This window comes from Herpailurus yagouaroundi, unplaced genomic scaffold, assembly GCF_014898765.1.
Source record: "Herpailurus yagouaroundi ecotype Mexico unplaced genomic scaffold, PumYag 28, whole genome shotgun sequence".
Lineage (NCBI taxonomy): Eukaryota > Metazoa > Chordata > Mammalia > Carnivora > Felidae > Herpailurus > Herpailurus yagouaroundi.
This window is the reverse complement of record NW_024412376.1, coordinates 112,659,918-112,680,655: the sequence shown is the minus strand read 5'-3', so window position 1 is coordinate 112,680,655 and position 20,738 is coordinate 112,659,918. Positions and strand designations below refer to the sequence as shown.

General features: G+C 37.5%; 1 protein-coding gene and 1 pseudogene across 1 annotated transcript in view; both read right to left on the bottom strand.

Annotated features, from left to right (window-relative positions):
- TMPRSS11A (transmembrane serine protease 11A) overlaps positions 1-15,693 on the bottom strand; it is a 62,705-nt gene extending 47,012 nt beyond the window's left edge. The window contains exons 1-2 of the mRNA XM_040482098.1: positions 15,519-15,693; positions 1,206-1,327 (exon numbers count right to left, since the gene is read on the bottom strand). Coding sequence (XP_040338032.1) covers positions 1,206-1,327; positions 15,519-15,529 — 133 coding nt within the window. The 5' untranslated portion in view covers positions 15,530-15,693. The remainder of the gene's footprint in view (positions 1-1,205; positions 1,328-15,518) is intronic.
- A 1,449-nt stretch (positions 15,694-17,142) lies between these two features.
- On the bottom strand, positions 17,143-17,255 carry LOC121040590 (uncharacterized; annotated as a pseudogene).
- Positions 17,256-20,738: the final 3,483 nt, after the last annotated feature.

Here is a 20,738-nt window from a genome sequence, read left to right as displayed (position 1 = left end):
GAGCGTCGATAGGTGGATACAAGTCTGAGGAAGATGACAATAGGTGAGGCCATTCAAGTAAGAAGCCTGAGGTAGTTGTTTTATCAAACACATCTGTGTGAGTGACCCTGTGGAGATTTGTCAACAAATGTTAATGCTTTGCAGTCTGTGCAGAGAAACATGTAATTTAAAAAGAATTCTGAAATGCATTATTTGTGTGATTATAAATATATCAGGCAATTAAAAAATACGTGAATATCATTTAGGAAAGGATAAAATTTTCTCTAAAAATAAGTAACAATAGTTGTCATATTTATAGTTTACCAATTATTTCAAAATTCATTATTTTGTTGGACATGTGTTTTTCTTTGTCCCTTGAAATGTTGGTGGACATAATGATGAGTAAATGAGTCAGTTTTAATAACTAATATAATAACTAATTTATCATAGTTTTTCACTTGAATGGTTAGAGTTGTTTATTATGATTACCAGTAGATTTAAGTTGCTACTTTTTTTAGTTTTTAAATCTTTTTAGAGTGAGAGAAAGTGTGTGAGTGGGGGATAGGGGCAGAGAGAGAGGGAGAATCTTTTTTTAAAAATTTTTTAAGTATTTGTTTTTGAGAGAGAGAGAGAGAGACGGAGCATAAACAGGGGAGTGGCAGAGAGAGAGGGAGACACAGAATCCAAAACAGGCTCCAGGCTGTGAGCTGTCAGCACAGAGCCTGATGCAGGACTCTAATCCATGAACTGTGAGATCATGACTTGAGCTAAAGTCAGACACATAACCGACTGAGTCACCCAGCTGCCCCAAGAGGGGAGAATCTTAAGCAGGCTCCACGCTCAGTACAGAGTTCAACGTGGGGTTTGATCCCATGACCCTGGGAAATCAGGAGTCAGCTGCTCAACCTACTGAGCCACCCAGGCGCCTCTTTCAGTTACCATTTTTGATCTTTTGTGTAGTCTTAAAAGAATATTAGCTTGTGAGCTCCAAGGAGATAGGAAACTGGTCTGCTTTATATAATGTTGTACCTTGAGTCATCCAGAAAAGTACTCATATACAATAGGCATTCAATAATTATTTTTATAAAATGACTGAAAAAAATTAAATTCTAAATGCTGGTAAAAGCACAAAAATACTTTTAGATAAAATTACATTTACATATATACAAATGAAAGTTTGCAGAAAAATGAAATCAAGCGGAGTGAAATTCACAATCTTTACCTACCAGAGACTAACAAGTGGGCCAAAATACCAATGGTCACTGCCACCACTGTCAGTAATAACACAATGAGAAGGGCAATCACCCATGGTTTCAAACTTCTGCTCTGGGTGCCAAATCCTACTGTCCTGTAAAAAGGAAAACTCAGCAGGTTACTCTTACACTGTAACAGTTACAAGCTTTCTGGTTCTCCTTTGGACAACAGCAAGTTTCTTTGGTCTACCTTTTCCAGCAAGAATACATTTGTCTTGGATATGCATCAACGTTATCTTGGGGTGAAGGGACGTATTAAGATCAGGATCTGGGAATGTACAATATTACTCGTGGTTTCTATTTCTAGAGGCACTGGCTCTCTGTGCTGTCAGTCCACATCTCTTATCAACAATAGTGCTAATGACATTGTGTCAAGTATTTGTTTGCATGTATATTAATCTAAATTTAATTGTGAACTCCTCAATGAGCTAGACTGGTATTGTTCATCTTTTTATCATTAAGATTTAATAAGGTGTCTGGTAAAGAGTAGGAATTTTACAAATCCGTAAGAGGAAGATATTATGCCAGCTTTATATATGAAATAACAGAGGCTGGGAGAGAGGACACTTGATTAGAGTCAAATGGTTTAAAAAGGTCCTGGTCTTCTAACTCATTTTGTAGTCTCTTTCTCTACAACTTGCCATTATAATCAACTTTATTTACCTCTTTCATTAGAATTTAGCTTTGGGTGGGTGTGTGTTGCTAAACCAACCTCTTTGGGGACAGAAGGTATTTTTCCTTTACAAGATTTAGTCCAATGCTTTGCACTGAGTGTAATTTTATTTTTTATATTATTTATTTCATTAATTTTTTTAAGTTTATTTATTTATTTTGAGATATACAGAGAGTGTGAGTGAGAGAGACAAAGAGCAAATCCCAAGCAGGCTCCACACTATCAGCATAGAGCCTGATGTGAAGCTCAATTTCACAAACAATGAGTCATGGCCTGAACTGAAATTAAAAGTCAGATGCTTAACTGACAGAGTCACCCAGGCGCCCCTGCACTGAGTGTAATTTTAATCAATACTGGTTGATTTACAAGAAATTTTTCTTTTGAATATAGACATATTTTATACATAAATGAAAGGATAAAAGATACAAGTCATATGGACCTAAATAATTAAGAAGATAATAGCTTTGGCATAAGCAATACATTTACCCAATAAACCTAGTGGAGCTTGAGAGGCTTGAATTCTGTTGGGTATAGAAAATATTGACAATGTACGCATTGGCTGATTAAAAAGAATCTAGACAGCTGGCTGTGGAGAGGCAGTGTGTCTTCCAATGGACAAGAATTAAGGTGCCAGAATATAACAACAAACAGAAGCTCTGTGGAGTGTAACATTATTTAGCCTCTTGAATGATTTAAAACCTAAATTCAGGGGTGTCTGAGTGGCTCAGTGGGTTAGGCGACCAACTTCAGCGCAGGTCACGATCTCGTGGTTTGAGAGTTCAAGCCCCATGTCGGGCTCTGTGCTGACAGCTCAGAGCCTGGAGCCTCCATTGGATTCTGTGTCTCCCTCTCTCTCTGTCCCTCCCCTGTTCACACTCTGTTTCTCTCTGTCTCTCAATAACAGATAAACATTAAAAAATTTTTTTTAAATAAAACCTAAATTCAGAAGTTAAGGATAACTTAGAAACTATTTGGTAGAATGTAACACATTTTCCAGGTGAGAAAACTGACGCCCAGAGATGATTACACGACCTCTGATGTAACAGAACTAGTGGTCATCTCAGACTCACGCCTTCTAACTCCTAGGGCACCATTGTTTTTCCCGCAGTGCCACACTTCCACTCCATTGAGTGCATTCTCTTAAATTGATTTATTTTTTATACATTCATCTATTCACTCATTCATTCATTCTTCATTTATTTGACCATTCATTTTCTCAGAGAATCTTAGTATGTTTCCAAGACATTCAAAATCAATAAGAGAACCAAAGAAGGAAGGCTAGAACTTAAGGAGACTTAAGGGCTTTCAAATCTGTCTTCTCATCAGAGTTTCTCTGAATAGGGCAAATGGAGAAAGTAGATGACAGGAAGATCACATCACTGTTACAGACTGAATGGTAGGACTCTTAGCAGAGGAGTTGTTCAACAACCAATAGCCCACTGCTTCAAGTGCCGTGGCAGTCCTATCTACAAATCCCATACAAGGAGCTGTGAACATCTGGGCAGGGGGAATGGCAACCAACAAATAGGTGTGTTAGGTTCTCTGTTTGTGAGAACCTCTGGGGAATAACAGACGTACAATGCCACATTACAAAAGCTTCAGGAGCCATAGTCTAAATCTGCAGCTATTTAATCCTGTATGAATAAACTGTCAACTCAGTATCAACTTTTAGGAATAATATGATAATATGAAGAGATGCATGAAAGCCAATATACATCATTGACTTTCCATTCTGGAGAGGTCCTGCTAGTGATTTGCATAATATCACTTCAGATTTGGAGAAAAATAGGCTCAGTAAAGCCTTGGGAATCTAGCCTGATTGTAAGTAGAGATGCACTGCACCATTGTGCCCGTGCATTTTTTTTTCCTGCTTTACTTGCATCAGAAAACAGTGATGTATTAATTTTTTATTGCTGTGCAACAAATTACCACAAAGTTAGCAGCTTAAAGCAATACCAACTTATTAGCTCACGGTTCTGTACATGTCATGGCTGAGTTTTCTGCTCAGGATCTGACAAGGTTGAAATCAAGGTGTTGCTTGAGGCAGCTATCTCATCTGACATTTGTGATCATTTTCTAAGCTCACTTAAGTTCTAGGCATAGCTCAGTTCTTTGAAGTTGAACTGGGGTCCCTGTTCTCTTGCTGGCTGTCACAGGCGTCTCTCTCTCAGCTCATAGATTCCACCACATTCTTTGCATGTGGCCCATTCCATCTCTACAGCCAGCAATGGAGAATCACCCTCCCAACAAATCTCTTACATCCTGAATATCTCTCCAGGTAGAGCCTAGTCCTTTTCAAAGGTGTCACCTGATTAGAGTAGGTCCACCAAGGACAATTTCCTTATCTTAAAGCCAACTGATTTGAGACCTTAATTATATCTGCAAAATTCCCTCACAGCAGCACCTAAATTAGTGTTTGAGTGTCCAGGAGTGTGTACACTGAGGGATGGTAATCTTAGAGGTCTTTAAATTTTTTTTTATTATAGCTGGAAATATAACTTTCATGAAAATGGACAGAAATCTCTATAGCCTTCAGAGAAAGCATGTGATATTTAAAATTTCTAATTTTTGTGGGGGTTGTAGAAAACTATTTCATTAAAAGGAAATTTCTATGTTGAATGTACAATTAGAAGAAGACTAAGGGATATTTTATTCAACTAAAAATTTGGGGGAATACAAAATAAACTCTTGGAACTTGAAATGGGAAGGTAGCTAAAAGTAATCCCTGTTTAACACCTATTTGGCATTCTGCATTCCTTAAAGGAAAGGGCAAGTACAGATGATACTTAATTCAGAGTAACACAATTTATAATCTGTTTGAAATCCAATTTATCATATTCATTTACTTTCATTAAGTTGGAGTATTCAGTGTTTAAAAGGGCATATGCATGGCATCATTTTTCCAAAGATGTCAATGAAGACATGGTGATAATTTGAATAATTTTGTGACTTTGCTTTCTGCAGTTTTTCAGACTGAAAAATACACATCTTGAGGAATATATAGGGCAGTCTGAACTGTTAATGATCTGAGTTGGGATATTCTTCAGTAACCAGACTCTAAGCTGAGGACTTTTATATGTGTGAGTTCAAAGAGGTTTGAGTCAGCAAAAGACATCATAGACCTCTTTATCCACATGGATTTTCCTTTTTCTAGAAAGGCCTTCCCTGAAGGCAGAAACTTAGGCTTGCTCTACAGTCAACCACATGCCCATTATCATTTTATCTATAAACTCTAAATCTTTCTAATTTCAGGATCAGTCTTCTGTTTTCTTGTAGATGCATGTTATCATTATACAAATGTAAATGCATGTGAATAGTATTCAAATGCCAATTTGCAGACAGGTTCTGTTCCCATAAATCTTCATAAAGATAGTTTCTTGAAGTTTAAAACATGCAATCTTATTTAAAAATAAATTATTGGTTAGCTTCCCAGGCCACCTGCAAGTTTACTGAACTTCTAATGTAACTGAACAAAGGTGTTAAGTGCATCAAATTCCTAGAAGGCATTTGGTGCAAAAAACTTTGCTCTTCTTTCCCTAGCATGGTGCCCATCCCTGGAGGAAAGTTGTTCTAGAGCCAAAGTGCCAAATTGTCTTTCTACCAATGAAAATCGTCATTTCCTTTGAGTCACTCAAGTCAGATATTTGCTACAGAAGAGCAACATTTTGTGGTAACCTAATATACTCTGACATGTGAATATTTGTTTGGGTACTCTGGGACTATTTTGTTTAATTATTTAATTTAATTTAATTTAATTTAATTTAATTTTTTAATTAAGTGTTTTATTATAGTTCTAGTATAATTAACATATAGTGGTATATTAGTTTCAGGCATAGTACATAGTAATTCAGCACTTCCACATTACTAAGTGCTTATCATGGTAAATGTGCTCAATCCCCTTCACCTGTTCACCCATCCCCCACCCACCTCCTCTCTGGTAACCAGCAGTTTGTTCTCTATAGTTAAAAGTCTGTTTCTTGGTTTATCTGTCTCTCTTTTTTTGCTCTTTTGTTTCTTAAATTCCACATATGAATGAAATTGTATGGTATTTGTCCTTCCCTGACTTATTTTGCTTAGCATGATTCTTTCTAGCTCCATCCTTGTTGCAAATGGCAAGTTTTCATTCTTTTCTATGGTGGAATAATATACCATTGTATGTATATATGTGTGTGTGTGTGTGTGTGTGTGTGTGTGTGTGTGTGTGTGTATACCACCTCTTTTTTTATTTTTAAAGTTTATTTATTTATTTTGAAAGAAAGAGAAAGAGAGAGAGAGAGAAAGAGAGAGAGCAAGGGAGGGGCATAGAGAGAGGGAGACAGAATCCCAAACAGGCTCCAGGCTGTCAGTGTGGAACCTGACATGGAGCTCAATCTCACCAACTGTGAGATCATGACCTGAGCCAAAATCAATAGTTGGACACTTAACTGGCAGAGCCACCCAGGCACCCCCACCTCTTCTTTATCTTTTCATCTATCAAAGGACACTTGGGCCACTTACATAATTTGTCTATTGTAAATAATGCTGCAGTAAACATAGAGGTGCATGTATCCCTTTGAATTTAGTGTTTTTGTATGTTTTGGGTAAATATCCTATAGTGGAATCATTGGATCATAGGATGCTTGTATTTAGGGAACCTCCATACTGTCTTCCACAGTGCTATTTTAGGGTGACCATTTATTTATATTTTTTTTTCAACGTTTATTTATTTTTGGGACAGAGAGAGACAGAGCATGAACGGGGGAGGGGCAGAGAGAGAGGGAGACACAGAATCGGAAACAGGCTCCAGGCTCTGAGCCATCAGTCCAGAGCCTGACGCGGGGCTCGAACTCACGGACCGCGAGATCGTGACCTGGCTGAAGTCGGACGCTTAACCGACTGCGCCACCCAGGCGCCCCTAGGGTGACCATTTAATACTAAGAGTGACAACAAGAGCTACTAGGTAGTAAATGATGACTTTGTAGGAGTTGTTGGTATATCGTCGCATCTCATCCTCCAAACATGCTTGTCAGTAGAATTATGTATCTTTGCTTCACAGGTGACTAACTTGCTCCATTCATGAAGCCAGTATGCAGAACTAGAACCTAACTTGGACTTCTGTGACTCAAAAGCCCATTTTTCTCTGTGATATCAAACTTCTTTCTGAGAGTGATTTTTACGTTTTTTTAGAACAGGTTTCCTATGAACTCAGATGAATAATGGGTGGTATTTCAAGCAGCATGAAAGGCAAGTGAAGAGTTTTAGGAAGTGAAAGTAGAGGTTGTTTGATCAGAGAGGCCACCCACCCTCATTGTGGTTAAGTCTGAAATTTATTTTGCTTTCACATCTTCCTTTCTATTGGCTTTACACTTTGATGAACTCTGAAAAAGTTAGGATTCCCTTCTCTCCCTCCCCGTAGAATCTCCTATAACAGTGGCAGAGGTCACCTGGAGTGGGCAGAGGGGAGGTAGGGATAGATATGATAACCATATTGGGGGTTGTCTGTAAACTTTGAAGGCTTTTATCTAATTTGACACTTTTTTTCATACTCCTACAAGTTCTCTATATATTTTATTTCTTGAAATGTGTATAAATATCCTTTTACCCCAAAGTGGGCAAGATCTTGAAGATAGTGAAAACATCATATATAGCATTGAGACATTTCTCCAAAAATGTTCCCAGGTGGTGGGGGAAAGGAGGTTTTCCATATTCAAACAGGTTTGAAAAAAATGGGTTAAATAAAATTAGAGACGACCCTCACTTCTAGAAGTCTCAGAATCTGGTTTTAAGTGGAAGTAAATGTGAACAATATTTCTGTCTTGGTTTTGTATATATTCTTTTCACTGATACAACCCCAGTGCCTCATACGTTATCTGATTCTTAGCAGAATCTTGAATACTATTTATTGAATTGGACTGAAATAAAGGTTTTTTAAATTACGTTTTCTTCCTTCCTTCCTTCTTTCCTTCCTTCCTTCCTTCCTTCCTTCCTTTCTTTCTTTCTTTCCTTTTCAATATTTATTTTTGGGAGAGTGCAAGTGGGGGAGGGACAGAGAGAGGAGGACAGAGGATCCTAAGCAGGCTATGAGCTGACAGGCTGAGAGCAGTGAGCCTGATGTGGAGCTCAAACTCACAAACCAGGATATCATGACCTGAGTCGAAGTCGGCCACTCAACTGACTGAGTCACCCAGGTCCCCCTCAAATATACGTTTGTTTTTTTTTTTTTAATTTTTTTTTTCAACGTTTATTTATTTTTGGGACAGAGAGAGACAGAGCATGAACGGGGGAGGGGCAGAGAGAGAGGGAGACACAGAATCGGAAACAGGCTCCAGGCTCCGAGCCATCAGCCCAGAGCCTGACGCGGGGCTCGAACTCACGGACCGCGAGATCGTGACCTGGCTGAAGTCGGACGCCCAACCGACTGCGCCACCCAGGCGCCCCTCAAATATACGTTTTTTAAAAAAACACCATATCTACTCATATCCTGTGGGATTCTGATGTTCTACAGAACACAGCTTTGAAAACATAGCTCTAGATATATTTATGCCACTGTGATGCTCCATGGAATGCTTGTCAGGAGGTTAAAAAAGAAGAAACGAAGAAAACTTTTTATATTCCTTCAGTGTTTAACTCCCAGATATGGGAGGGACAATGGGGCGAGGGGCAGAATTGAATAAAATACCATTGTGAGTCCAAAGCAAAGACAAGTTTCTGTGGAAAATGTTGAAATTATTCAAGCTGAGCTGAATTCAGAGGTCTCAGGGAAGGAAAATTAGGACCCAGAGAAGAGAAGACTATTTCTTCACCTATCTAAGGAAATGTCTTTACTCTGGTCCCAGAGATGGAAGTTGGGCACACGGGCAAAAAAGGAGCATGAATGAGAATTTTAAGGCTGTGAGAGGAAAGCATAAGCTAAAGGGATTGAGAACACCTTTCCTAGATTCCCCATGGATACTTCATCCCCATGGAGGGAAACTCCCACCTCCTGCCACTTCCCTGCACAGTTACTCACTGCTTAGTCATGTCTGGCTTGCTAAGCTGGATTTACTCTAAAGCCTTGTAGCTCTGTCTTTAGCAACTACCCAACCCTAATGAGTGAAATCAATTTCAGATTCTTGTCCCTTCTAGATCGTTCTGTCTTGATTTAGTAAGAGGGATTTCTTGGCTGTATTCTGAGAGGTTAGGCATTTAACTCTCTTCCATCTTCAGATAACAGCAAAATGAAGGTTCATGGTGCTAGTTTATAGTTGCAAAGCCTTTCTTAAATAGTTTTGAACTTAGACTTTGGATTAGGGGTAGAGCACAGTCACATGTTAGTTTAAATTAATGCACCATCATTGAGCTAACTTCTAATTGAGAATGGTATAGCATTAAATGATAAGAAACGAGTCTCTGGAGCCAGACTACCTGAGCTCAAGTCCTAGCTCTGTCATTTGGTGGCTCTGCAATATGAAGCAAGGTATTTGGCCCTTTTGTGTTTTAGTCTTCCCATTTGGAAAATGGAAATGAAATTAATACCCACCTCATTGGATTTATATAAGCACTAAGTACATTAATTCATGTAAAGTGACCAGCCCATAGTAAATACTATATAAATGTGAATTAGTATCACGATTTTTGTTGTTATTATTATTACACACTTGATAGAAATCAGCCATGCTGAGACAATGGGCATTTTACTATGAGAATTTTATGGTAGGTAATTGAGACCAGTAGTATTTTAGATTTTAGGATCATCTTGGAGTGGCCCTACAGGAAAGAGCTTATATAGGAGGGGTATTAGTAAATACCCCAAATATTTTTAATGCAGTATTAATCCACAAAAAATATGTTCCACTGTGGCTGGCCCAGAGTGACAATAAAATGCAGATGCTGTTTTATAAGTACAATATTAATGTGGGAATAAGGGATTGAGTAACAAAACAGAAACTTATTATGGAATGTTATACTTTATAGAAAAGATAGCACCAAACATTATGTGGTGTATGTGCACGTGTGTTTGTGTGTGTTATATGTGTGTGTTTGGTATAGTCCTGACATGTTTTGGCATAAGATGCAGTCCCACCTATTAAAGTTTGTAAAATGTGTATCAGATAAGAGGCAAAGGTCCACACTGGGATGCTATGCATGTGTGAAAAATAAATTGTATTCAAATGCCTTGGTCAGAGCCTTGTATACCATAAATATGCCCTAACAAACTACTTCTAAGAGTTGATTAGCTATTACAGTGTTATTCCTCCTTTGTCCTTTTGTCTGTCTATTCAACTATCCGTCCATCTGTCCACCTATCCACCCATTTTTCTTTTTTCACAATATTTTATTGAGCCTCTATTTTGTTTTAAGGCATCATTCAAAGCTTAGAAAGGCGTGGATGAATAAAACATGGATTCTACCCTTATGTAATTCATGGTACAACCCATAGTGTTTTTGTCTCAATCTGTGCCATGTGATTGAAAATAATGAAGTATTATAAACTTCTTTTCTATAAATATTTAAAATTACACAAATAATAAATTTCCATTAAGGTAACAAAAATGAGCATTAAAAATTTTGATATAATAGAAAAAGTATATATTGATCTCTGGTCCCAGTTCTTGGCACAGAGTTCCTAAATCCCTTATAATTTCCTAAGTGATAAGAGCACCAGGAACATCATTTGTTCTGTTTGGTCTTTAACCTTGGTTCCTGACACAGAGCTCTTAGATCCCTTGGAATTTCCTGGGTGATAGCAATGTCTTTTGTTCCAGTGGAGTAACTCTGGGTGGGCTCCTACATAGCTTCAGGATAGGGACTAGTCACCAGAAAGACCAAGCTATAGTTACAAGCTTGGAATTTCAGCTTCATTCCCCTTCTCCCCCCCAACCAACCCCTCCATATAAACCTCTGGGAATGGGAGAGAAGCTGAAGATTGCATTCAGAATTTATCATGTCTATGCGATGAAGCCTCCATGAAAATCCCAATAGTATGGGGTTCGGAGAGCTTCTGAGTTGGTGCTGGGCATCTCTGTCCTGGGAGGGTGGTATACCACCAACTCTACAAGGACAAAATCTCCTGTACTGGGGACCCTTCTGAACCTCATCATATGTATCTCTTCATTTGGCTGTTCATTCATATCCTTTAATATCATTTGGAATAAATTGATAATCTACTAGGTAAACTGTTTTCTTGAATTCTGTGAGCCACCCTAGCATATTAAAATAAAGGAGGGAGTTGTGGGAAGCTCCAATTTATAGCCAGTCGTTAAGAACACAGGTAACAACAACCTGGACTTGGGATTTCTGTCTGAAATGGGGGCAGGGGAAGTCTTATGGACCAAGCCCTTAACCTGTGGGGTCTGTGCTAACTCCAGTTAATGTCAAAATTGAATTGATACCCAGCTGATGTTGGAGAATTGCTTTGACAAAAACCGACACAGCTGGTATCATAAGTATGAGTAGTGACATAGGAAAGGAGTTTAGTGGTTTAGTAAAGGAAAACACAGGGAGTTTTTCTGAGAAAAATATTTAAAAATTTTCCTTTAAGTCTTTACCTGCCCAGACAAATCCTCTCCAGGCATCCTCTGCCTTTTAGGATCAGAAGTCTTTGGCCTCAGTCCTTGCATTTAATTTTTTGACATATATCTTGAGATGTTTTTGAAACCTCTCTGAATTTCAGTTTTTCCGCTTGTAAAGTGGTGATAATAAATAGTACCCAGAGACGTGAGGCAATAAAGTGAGTAAATGAAAGGCTCTAGCACATATCAAATTCCTACTCTGGCTCAGGAGTTTTCATGTGACTTATCTCATGTAATTGTTGACACAGCTTTGTGGAGTAGGCCTTGTTACCTTATCACCGACTCACTAATGAGGAAACTAAGAATCAGAGAGGCAAACAACACAGGTACCAGAGATAAGGGAAAGGAAGTCCTTAACTGTCTGACTTTAAGGCTGTCTGTCCCATTTGTAAACAGACCACTGTGATAATGAACGTGAAGCCTTTCATAGTATATTATTCAAATGTTGCCTATCTTATTTCTATATCCCCAGTGGGTCAGTTTCTTGTCATTGCCCAAGATGTTTCACAGCCCCAGCTGTTAATGAATTGGGAATATAGGATGGCATGTACAGCTTGAGTTAAAGTCACTAACTCTGATCTTGGGTAGCTTTTTTTTTTTTCCTTTAAAATAGGCTAACTTGTATGAGGACTGTAAATAATGAATGAGACAATGTATGCAAAATGATTCACATTTTGTAAATAGATAATAAATGGCAGATGTTATTATAATAATTACAAATCAACTACCACCCAGTAAGGATTCCTACACTTACCTGATCATAAATTCTTAACATCTTGGTTTCCAAGTACTTTATATACATATCTGCCAGAATGCATATTTTTATCCATAAGTATATTATTCCCTATATGCCACACAAGTGGAAAAGTAGGAAAGCAAAACAAAGAAGATACTAGCCTTTAATCTTAATGATATGAATACATATTTCAATTTATTGACTACAGAAAAAACCCAACTCAGTGAATCATTTTTAGCACTATGAATTTCATACTCAGTTTAAAAAAAAATTTTTTTTAATGTTTCTTTTTGAGAGAGACACAGAGAGCAAGTCGGGGAGGGGCAGAGATAGACACACACACATACACACAGAGAAATTGAAGCAGGCTCCAGGCTCTGAGCTGTCAGCACAGAGCCTAATGCGGGGCTCTGTGCTGACAGCTCAGCACAGAGCCCAATGCGGGGCTCAAACTCATGAACCGTGAGATCATGGCCTGAGCTGAAGTCGGACATTTAACCAACTGAGCCACCCAGGCACCCCTCTTACTCAGTTTTTGTATGAAAAAACAAAAAGTTGTTTTCTCTTGAAAATTATCAAAGAAAGAAAAGCAGGATATCCTGATAGTTAAGTTCAATTCTGGCTCTCTTAGCCTGTAATGTAGGGCCAATTAACTTTTATCTATACAGTGGAGATAATAATAATCCTAATTGTAGGATTGTGAGAATGAATGAACTAATATAATATAGCATGCATATGGCACTATGAGTTGTTGAAAACTAACAAAACAGTAAAATTTAGTTACTAATTTACACACAATTTAGTGATCAGTAAGTAACATGAAGGTTTTACTTTGTTATTTTGGTTTTAACCCTGAAGATATAGTTTTTGAATAAATTAGAGAATAAATTTGGCAAATTAACAAGTTGATTGACATGAGTATTCAAAATGAAATTAAACTTTAAATCATCAAAATTTATAAAGATTTGCCCAGGACTACCTTTTTCTCTAAAAGATGATAATGAAGGGGCGCCTGGGTGGCTCAGTCAAACATCTGACTTCAGCTCAGGTCATGATCTTATGGTTCATGAGAGTTTGAGCCTTGTGTTGGGCTCTGTGCTGACAGCTCAGAGCCTGGAGCCTCCTTTAGATTCTGTGTCTCCCTCTCTCTCTCTCTGCACCTCCCCTGCTTGCACTCTGTCTCTTTCTCTCTCTCTCTCTCTCTCAAAATTAAATAAACATTAAAAAATGTTTTTAAGGATGATAATGAAGAGAAAGAACATAATTTTTACATTTATTAATAAGCAATATTGAAAATAATGAGCTGTAAGAAGAGAACGATGCCAGACTTCTGGGAACAAGACAGTAACCTGTTTGTTGATATGATGAGTCATTTGATATTTTATCTTTTATGTGAAAAATAATGAGATTTTTAAGTGAATGAATCACCCAATTAATACATGTATAGGAAGGAGTAGGGGTATGGATATTGCTAAAGGCAAATGAAGATGGGTATTCACAGCAAAGTCTGAGCACTAAGGACTATCTCTGAAATACAGTGAAGATGGTCATGAAACAGAGAAGTAGCCAAAGTTCAATGTAGCAGAAACAGCAAAGATATGGATCAAATAAAGTTTGAGAAGGAGTCCACATTATATTTCTTGTTAATAGAGAAGAATGGTGAGCATGGCTATAAAACATATTGTAGAAGTACTATACGTGGAATGTAGGGTGACATAGTAGTAATTAAGCATTTGCTTTTCTTTAATCCTTAAGCCTACCTATTAATGTGACCTGCCATCTCCCGAAAATCTTCCAAATCCTGGATGAGTGTTCCATGAAGTTATCTCAAAGAAACCATACACATTCAGTTTCCCACCTTCTCCTTTCTTTACCAAATGTGATGGCTATCTCGAACAATAGCACTGACCCCCAATATTACTCCTAATTTTTTTCCCTGAAGCCAAAAACTTTCTGTAAACCCACAAATATTCATTAGAAAAGAGGACTTTTGGTGTCTATAATCGTGATATTTTAAAGAGAATAATTTTGGGGATGTGCAATATGAAAGGTTGGAACTACTTACTGCTTTACAATATCATGACTTCCATAAACATGAAATAGGCATTTTCAAATTCAATGAATTTTAATGAATAGGCAAAATATTATGCTAGACATTTCCATTTGTGTACTCATTCATTTGTTCAACAAATATTTATGGAGTGCTGCTTATGTGTGAAGCCTTGTAGACGCTGCCCAAGGATCTCAGAGACCCTTTAGCAATTCACTATAAGAGTGATACAAATGTGTATTTTATTAGTGGGGAAGGAAGCCCAGTGGAGTTCACTAACTCAGCAGCTGATCTCTGAATTTCCTGATTTCCTTAGTGGCTGATCTCCTCTCTGAAATTTCCCAGGTAGAATCCTTGCCACCTAGACAGGCTGCGGGAGTCTGGGAATACTGGACTTGGAAGTTGTAGATGGCAGCTCTTGGACTCTGTCATCATACAGCTCCATAGATCTGAGGAAGCCCCTTAACTTCTGTTTCCCTCAAGTTCCTCATTTCAAAAAGAGAGTTAACGATATCTATTCTGATCTCACAAGGGTGTCCTATTACATGAATGGCATACGTAAAAATACTTTGAAAATGGCATAAATCAAAGCAATCGTGAAGTATTGTCATCATGGATGTTTAAAGTCATGGTTTTAATTCCATATAAAGTTATTCCAAGGAATCTTATTTTTTCCTCTCCTTTGCATGTGGCAAATGCCCTTTTGGGAAATAAAATGAAAGAATTCAGTTTTTTTTCTTTAGTATTTAATGGGAGAGTTTTAGGGAATAGACAGGTTTGGGTCTCCTGTTTCCATTCTTCCCACAGGAATCCTAGGATTTCTATGAGAAGGCAGGTATCTCTGTAGCTATGGACCTCCCAATCCTATTAGTTCCCAGGACTGACTATAAGGTATAAGAAAAAGCAACAAAACAGAAAATGCTGTAGAAGATAAATTTAGTCAGATTACTTAAAGAAGGCTTTCTGTAAAACAAAGGAACACCTTCCACAGGTCCCCAAACCAGACTCAATCAGAACATAATATAATACAGTTCTTCATTAACTTCTTCTAAAATCCCAACTATTGAACCTGACAACATGAAATAATGCTAAGAATGATTTTTAATACAAAGATATTGATTTCAATTACAGAGATTAATTAATCCAACTGTTTTAATAATTCCAGAAATCTCACAAGATCCATACAGATTGAATGCACTGAGGACATCTCACAGGCAGTGCCCTGACATAATAGGGAATCTAGACACTGACAGAGGGTAGAGCAAATAAGCCATTTGCTAAACAAAACTGAACTTACCGATACATCATCTGTAAGAGGAAGAATTTGGTCTTGCAGGTCTGCACCCACTGAACTTGACTTTCTAATCAACTGCATGTCACCTCTAGATGTATTAGAGGTCTATGGCTGAAAGAAATTAAAACAAATTACAAATAGTTGAAATGAAACTAGTTAGACAAGTCTGAACAGAGAGCCTCAACCCGCAGGATAGCTTGAAGAAAACAGCCCAGAGATAGCATAGTCCCAATAAGAAAGCAACATAGTTTCTTTTGGTATTGACTAATTTTGTTAAAGGGAGATAAACTGGTTGAGAGGATTTGAATGAGAAATACCTTAGGAATGCACTAGGATTAAGAATTTAAAGAAGATTATTGGTAGGTATACAAATACCTTAAAGAAACCTTTATATAAAAGCTCTTAATAAAAACAATCAAGTATCCTTAAAACCTAGATTCATAATATAATTCAAGAAATAGTGTTTAATTTTTAGTTGAATAGCAGCTATCTCCATGTATGACAGGGGTAGAGTGAATTTATTAATATATAATTATTTTTCTTTAAAAAATACGTACTTCTGAGAGTATGTGCAAATAAATTCATATCAAACCAGATTTTTTCCTAAAATGGCTTAATGTGATATGTACACATGCTATAATTTATATTTATGTAATATGAATTACAAATATATTTTCTATACATGTATATATATATATATATCCATATATAGAGAGAGCGCAAGAGAGAGACATTTATCAATGTGAAGAAAACAAAGAATATAAGTAAACAATATTTTCAATAAATTTTCAATCAGACATGAATACCTGCTTTTTGTGTATACTGAAACATTAGAAATGAGGCTGAAGTTGTTTCACCATGTTGTGGTCATGGTGCCTTTCCTTCTCCTTAGAAGCAACTAATGTTATTAAGGTCCATTTTCTTACAGAATATACTAAGCATTTACACACAAACAGACACATGCGCGTATACCCATAGAAAAAACATATATGAGTATTGATTGAACAGTATTATATACTTCCTTGTGCAGTTTGTTTTTTCTTCCCTTGATACTCTATTTTATGTTGAGAGAAATGCATTTACCTTATCTTTTTTAACAGCTACATGCAGTATGAATATACTTAGTGTTTAGCCTTGATTATAATCTCACAACCAAATGATAGTCATTTAAAAGGAAACCCTACTTTATTTATTTTTTTAAATTTTTTTTCAACGTTTATTTATTTTTGGGACAGAGAGAGACAGAGCATGAACGGGGGAGGGGCAGAGAGAGAGAGGGAGACACAGAATCGGAAACAGGCTCCAGGCTCTGAGCCATCAGCCCAGAGCCCGACGCGGGGCTCCAACTCACGGACCGCGAGATCGTGACCTGGTTGAAGTCGGACACTCAACCGACTGCGCAACCCAGGCGCCCCAAGGAAACCCTACTTTAAATGAAAATTTAATGTTCATTGCTTCTAACACTTAGGGAAAGTACCATTCAAAAGAATCTTAGTACTGTAGAATGCTTTAAGTGCATAGACTCTAGAATTAGATGTGGGGTTCAAATGTTAGAAGTTTCTATCTGTAAAATAGGAATAATACTTTCCTTAAAAGGTGACTACCTTTTAAGGTTTTTAGAAATGTAAATGTGTCAATATATGTAAAATACTTAGAATAGTACCTTGTGCAATGGAAGCACTACAGAAATATTAACTTTTAATATTACACTTGATCTTAGCCAAAAGGCCAAGAAGCGATATTATTAACTTTTAATATTAAGATCTTAGTTTATTTGCATATATTTTCTTCCTATTTAACAGAGAAACACTTAGTGAAGCTCATTATGTTGAGCTATACAAGGAGCACACGTAGTTACATTCTTCCTTTCCATCTTTTCCCTGCTGTTTCTCTGACACAGGGTTCCATGGAATAGTCAACAGTGGCATGGACTTAGAATGGAATACTGTTTTTTTTTTTTTAACTTTTTATTTTTTATTTTTTTTTAATTTTTTTTTTCAACGTTTTTATTTATTTATGGGACAGACAGAGACAGAGCATGAACGGGGGAGGGGCAGAGAGAATCGGAAACAGGCTCCAGGCTCCGAGCCATCAGCCCAGAGCCTGACGCGGGGCTCGAACTCACGGACCGTGAGATCGTGACCTGGCTGAAGTCGAACGCTTAACCGACTGCGCCACCCAGGCGCCCCTTTTTTTAACTTTTTAAATGAGTGTTTATTTATTTTTGAGTGGGGGGGATAGAGAGAGGGAGACAGAGGTTCTGAAGCTATCAGTGCAGAGCCTGATGTGGGGCTCAAATTTATGAATGGTGAGATCAAGACCTGAGCTGAAGTTGGACACTTGAATGAAGAAGCCACCCAGGCACCCCTAAAATGGGATTTTGACTCCTTGGTAGTTATGTGACCTTGAACAGACCACTTAAACCCTTTGAGCATCCATTTCCTCCTATATGAAATGAGCTGATACCATTTATGTTCAGGGCTTTCGTCAGATTTAAATGACATGGTGTGTATAACACTGCCCAGCACAGTGTCTAGTAATAAACGGCAGCTTCCATAGTGTGTGGCAGAAGGCCTGGTAAACAAAGCCCAGATGTTGAAGGGAGATGCACCTGCCTGTAAATCCAGGCTCCCCTAACATAGCTGCTGCTTGACCTTTCTTAGCTTCCTCATCTGTGCACAGAATTAACGATAGCTTTGCAGACTATTGTAGGAATTAAATGAGAGAGTACATGTAACATGGTCCCCATACTGTGTGTTGTATACATTCAAAAACTGAATAGTAAACTGTATTAAGATAAAATGGCGATGTCTCTGAATGTCAGCACAGCAGAACCTGGCAAGCCATTTGCTCAGGACTCCTCTTTTGGCCTTGATGTCCTCTGGGTCCTCAGTTTTCCAGGTCTCTGTTTATGGGAAGGTAGAGGAATAATGGCTGAATATGAAGATAAATTCCAGAATTGGTAGTGGAAGTTCAGTAAGCTGTAGGCTAACAGAAGGCAATATGGTGTAGCAAACAAGAAGCACACAGCTTGAAACAAATAAAGTGAGGACGAAATTTCTAACTACAGCTTTGAGTAAGTTATTTAACTTTCTGAATGTAATTTTCCTTCTCTGAGAATAGTAATATATGTGCAAATTAAATGAGATTACCTCAAAGGCATTGTATTGAGTAAAAGAATCCAGACTCAAAAGACAACACGTTGTGTGATTCCATTAATAGGCTGTTCTAGAAAATGCCCAGCTTCTAAGGACAAAAATCAGAGTTTCCAGCATCTGGTGGTGACAGGCAAGCATTCACAAGAAGGGAGTTTAGGAGTTGGGGGAAAATGTTTTATATTTTGTGGTGATGGTTTTAAGTTCAAAGAACTTATTTGTCAAAGTTCATAGAACTAGTCACTAAAAAAAGATGAATTTTACTGAATGTAATTTATACCTCAATACAAATATATAATCAATATAGAAAAACAGTTTAATGAGACTATAAAAATTGCAAGTAAACAGTACTTATCAAAGGCCAAGCAATACAATCAATACTTTGCAACAGATCTTTGGGATACAAATTAACCCCATTTTACAGAAATAGAAACTGGAACTCATAGATGTTAAATAGTTTGCCTAATCTCACATCTGAAAGTGGTAAAGATGGCATTTTCCCCCTCAGGTGTCTCTGACTCTAAAAGGCCCTTATCTTTATCGCTTAGATCTACTTTATGAATGGCACTTGATACAAAGCTGACCCTTAAAAATAATTTTATTTTTTCTTATCACTAGCTGATTACAGAGGCTGTAGTAAGAGGTAGCGGTCCTTGGGCACTATTCTGGTCTATCTTTTACGTCCCAACCTAATTAACCTAATGTGACAAGGTAAGATGTAAAGATGTAAAGAGTTATGATGGTCAATAATCACATTTTTATATGGATAAAATTGTATATATTTTCATTTTAGGCATCTGCATAAGTAGATCTCAATAATTCACTGTTTCAAAAGATTGTATATAGTCGTCATGTCCAAACCTATACTTTTAAAGTTGGAGGGGTGCCTGGCTGGCTCAGTTGATTAAGAGTTTGACTCTTGACCTCAGGTCGGGTCATGATCTCACAGTTCCGTGAATTCAAGCCCTACATTGGGCTCTATGCTGTCAGTGCAGAGTCTGCTTAGGATTCTCTCCCTCCTCTCTCTCTGCCCCTCCCCCACTTGTGCTCTCTCTCTCAAAATAAATAAATAAACATTAAAAAAATTTTTAAGTTGGAATTTTTCACAAAAAATAAGTACTAAAGAAAGTTTGTCAGTGTAACTTAAATTGGCATGCTACTGCTTTGCTTTTATCTCCTATTGTGCTATTAAATGATAAAAACTCTTATAGTGCATAAGGATTATATCATGAGACAATAGCAATATAACTTCTGTGATTGAATATTTTTCTTCAACTGATATTTTTGTCCTCTGTCTGATAAGAGGAAATTAAACTGATGCCAAATGACAAATAAGTGTTGTCATGTTGAGAATGAACAGGTGGAAAACATCCCTTAGTCTAGGAGTGTTTGCACATAGGAGCTCAGCCTCTATGTGTTGTGGTTATTTCAGAGAAGCCTACTATGTTAAAAATCATGGCATTCAGTAACTCATTAAATAGATCTTTGCTCAGTTCCTATGATGCACCAGAATAGATTTCAGGTACTTGGATATTAGGGAAGTTAAAAAAAAGATAATCATTAAAGTCACTTCTTTGCATATATCATCAACTCCTTCACTTTGTTTTCACTTTGTGCTGTCTCAATGAAAAGATAATTTTGGATAAACCCGTTTCCATGATTCTTTAGCTGTACTCTTGTGCAGATAAACAGGCCAAGTAGAAAAACACAAACTGATCTAGTTTTAAATTCCTGTGCATGATCCTAAAGTGTGCTCCTGATGCTGGAGGTAGTCATTTTACATGTCCCTAGGCCATTCACTTCCCCACACTTCTGGGCAGTCTCTCACCTCTCTTTTTTTTCTTCAAACCACTTCACTTACTCTTCCATTCTCAATTTTAGCTGATGGCCTTGATCCCTGCATCACTGTATTGGGTTCTTGAGGCTGCTGTAACAAATTACCACAAACCTGGTGGCTTAAAATACAGAAATTTATTTTTTCACAGTTCTGGAGACCAGAAGTCGGAAATGAAGGTGTCAGTATGACTATACTCCCTCCAAAGGCTCTAGGAATAATCATTCCTTGTTT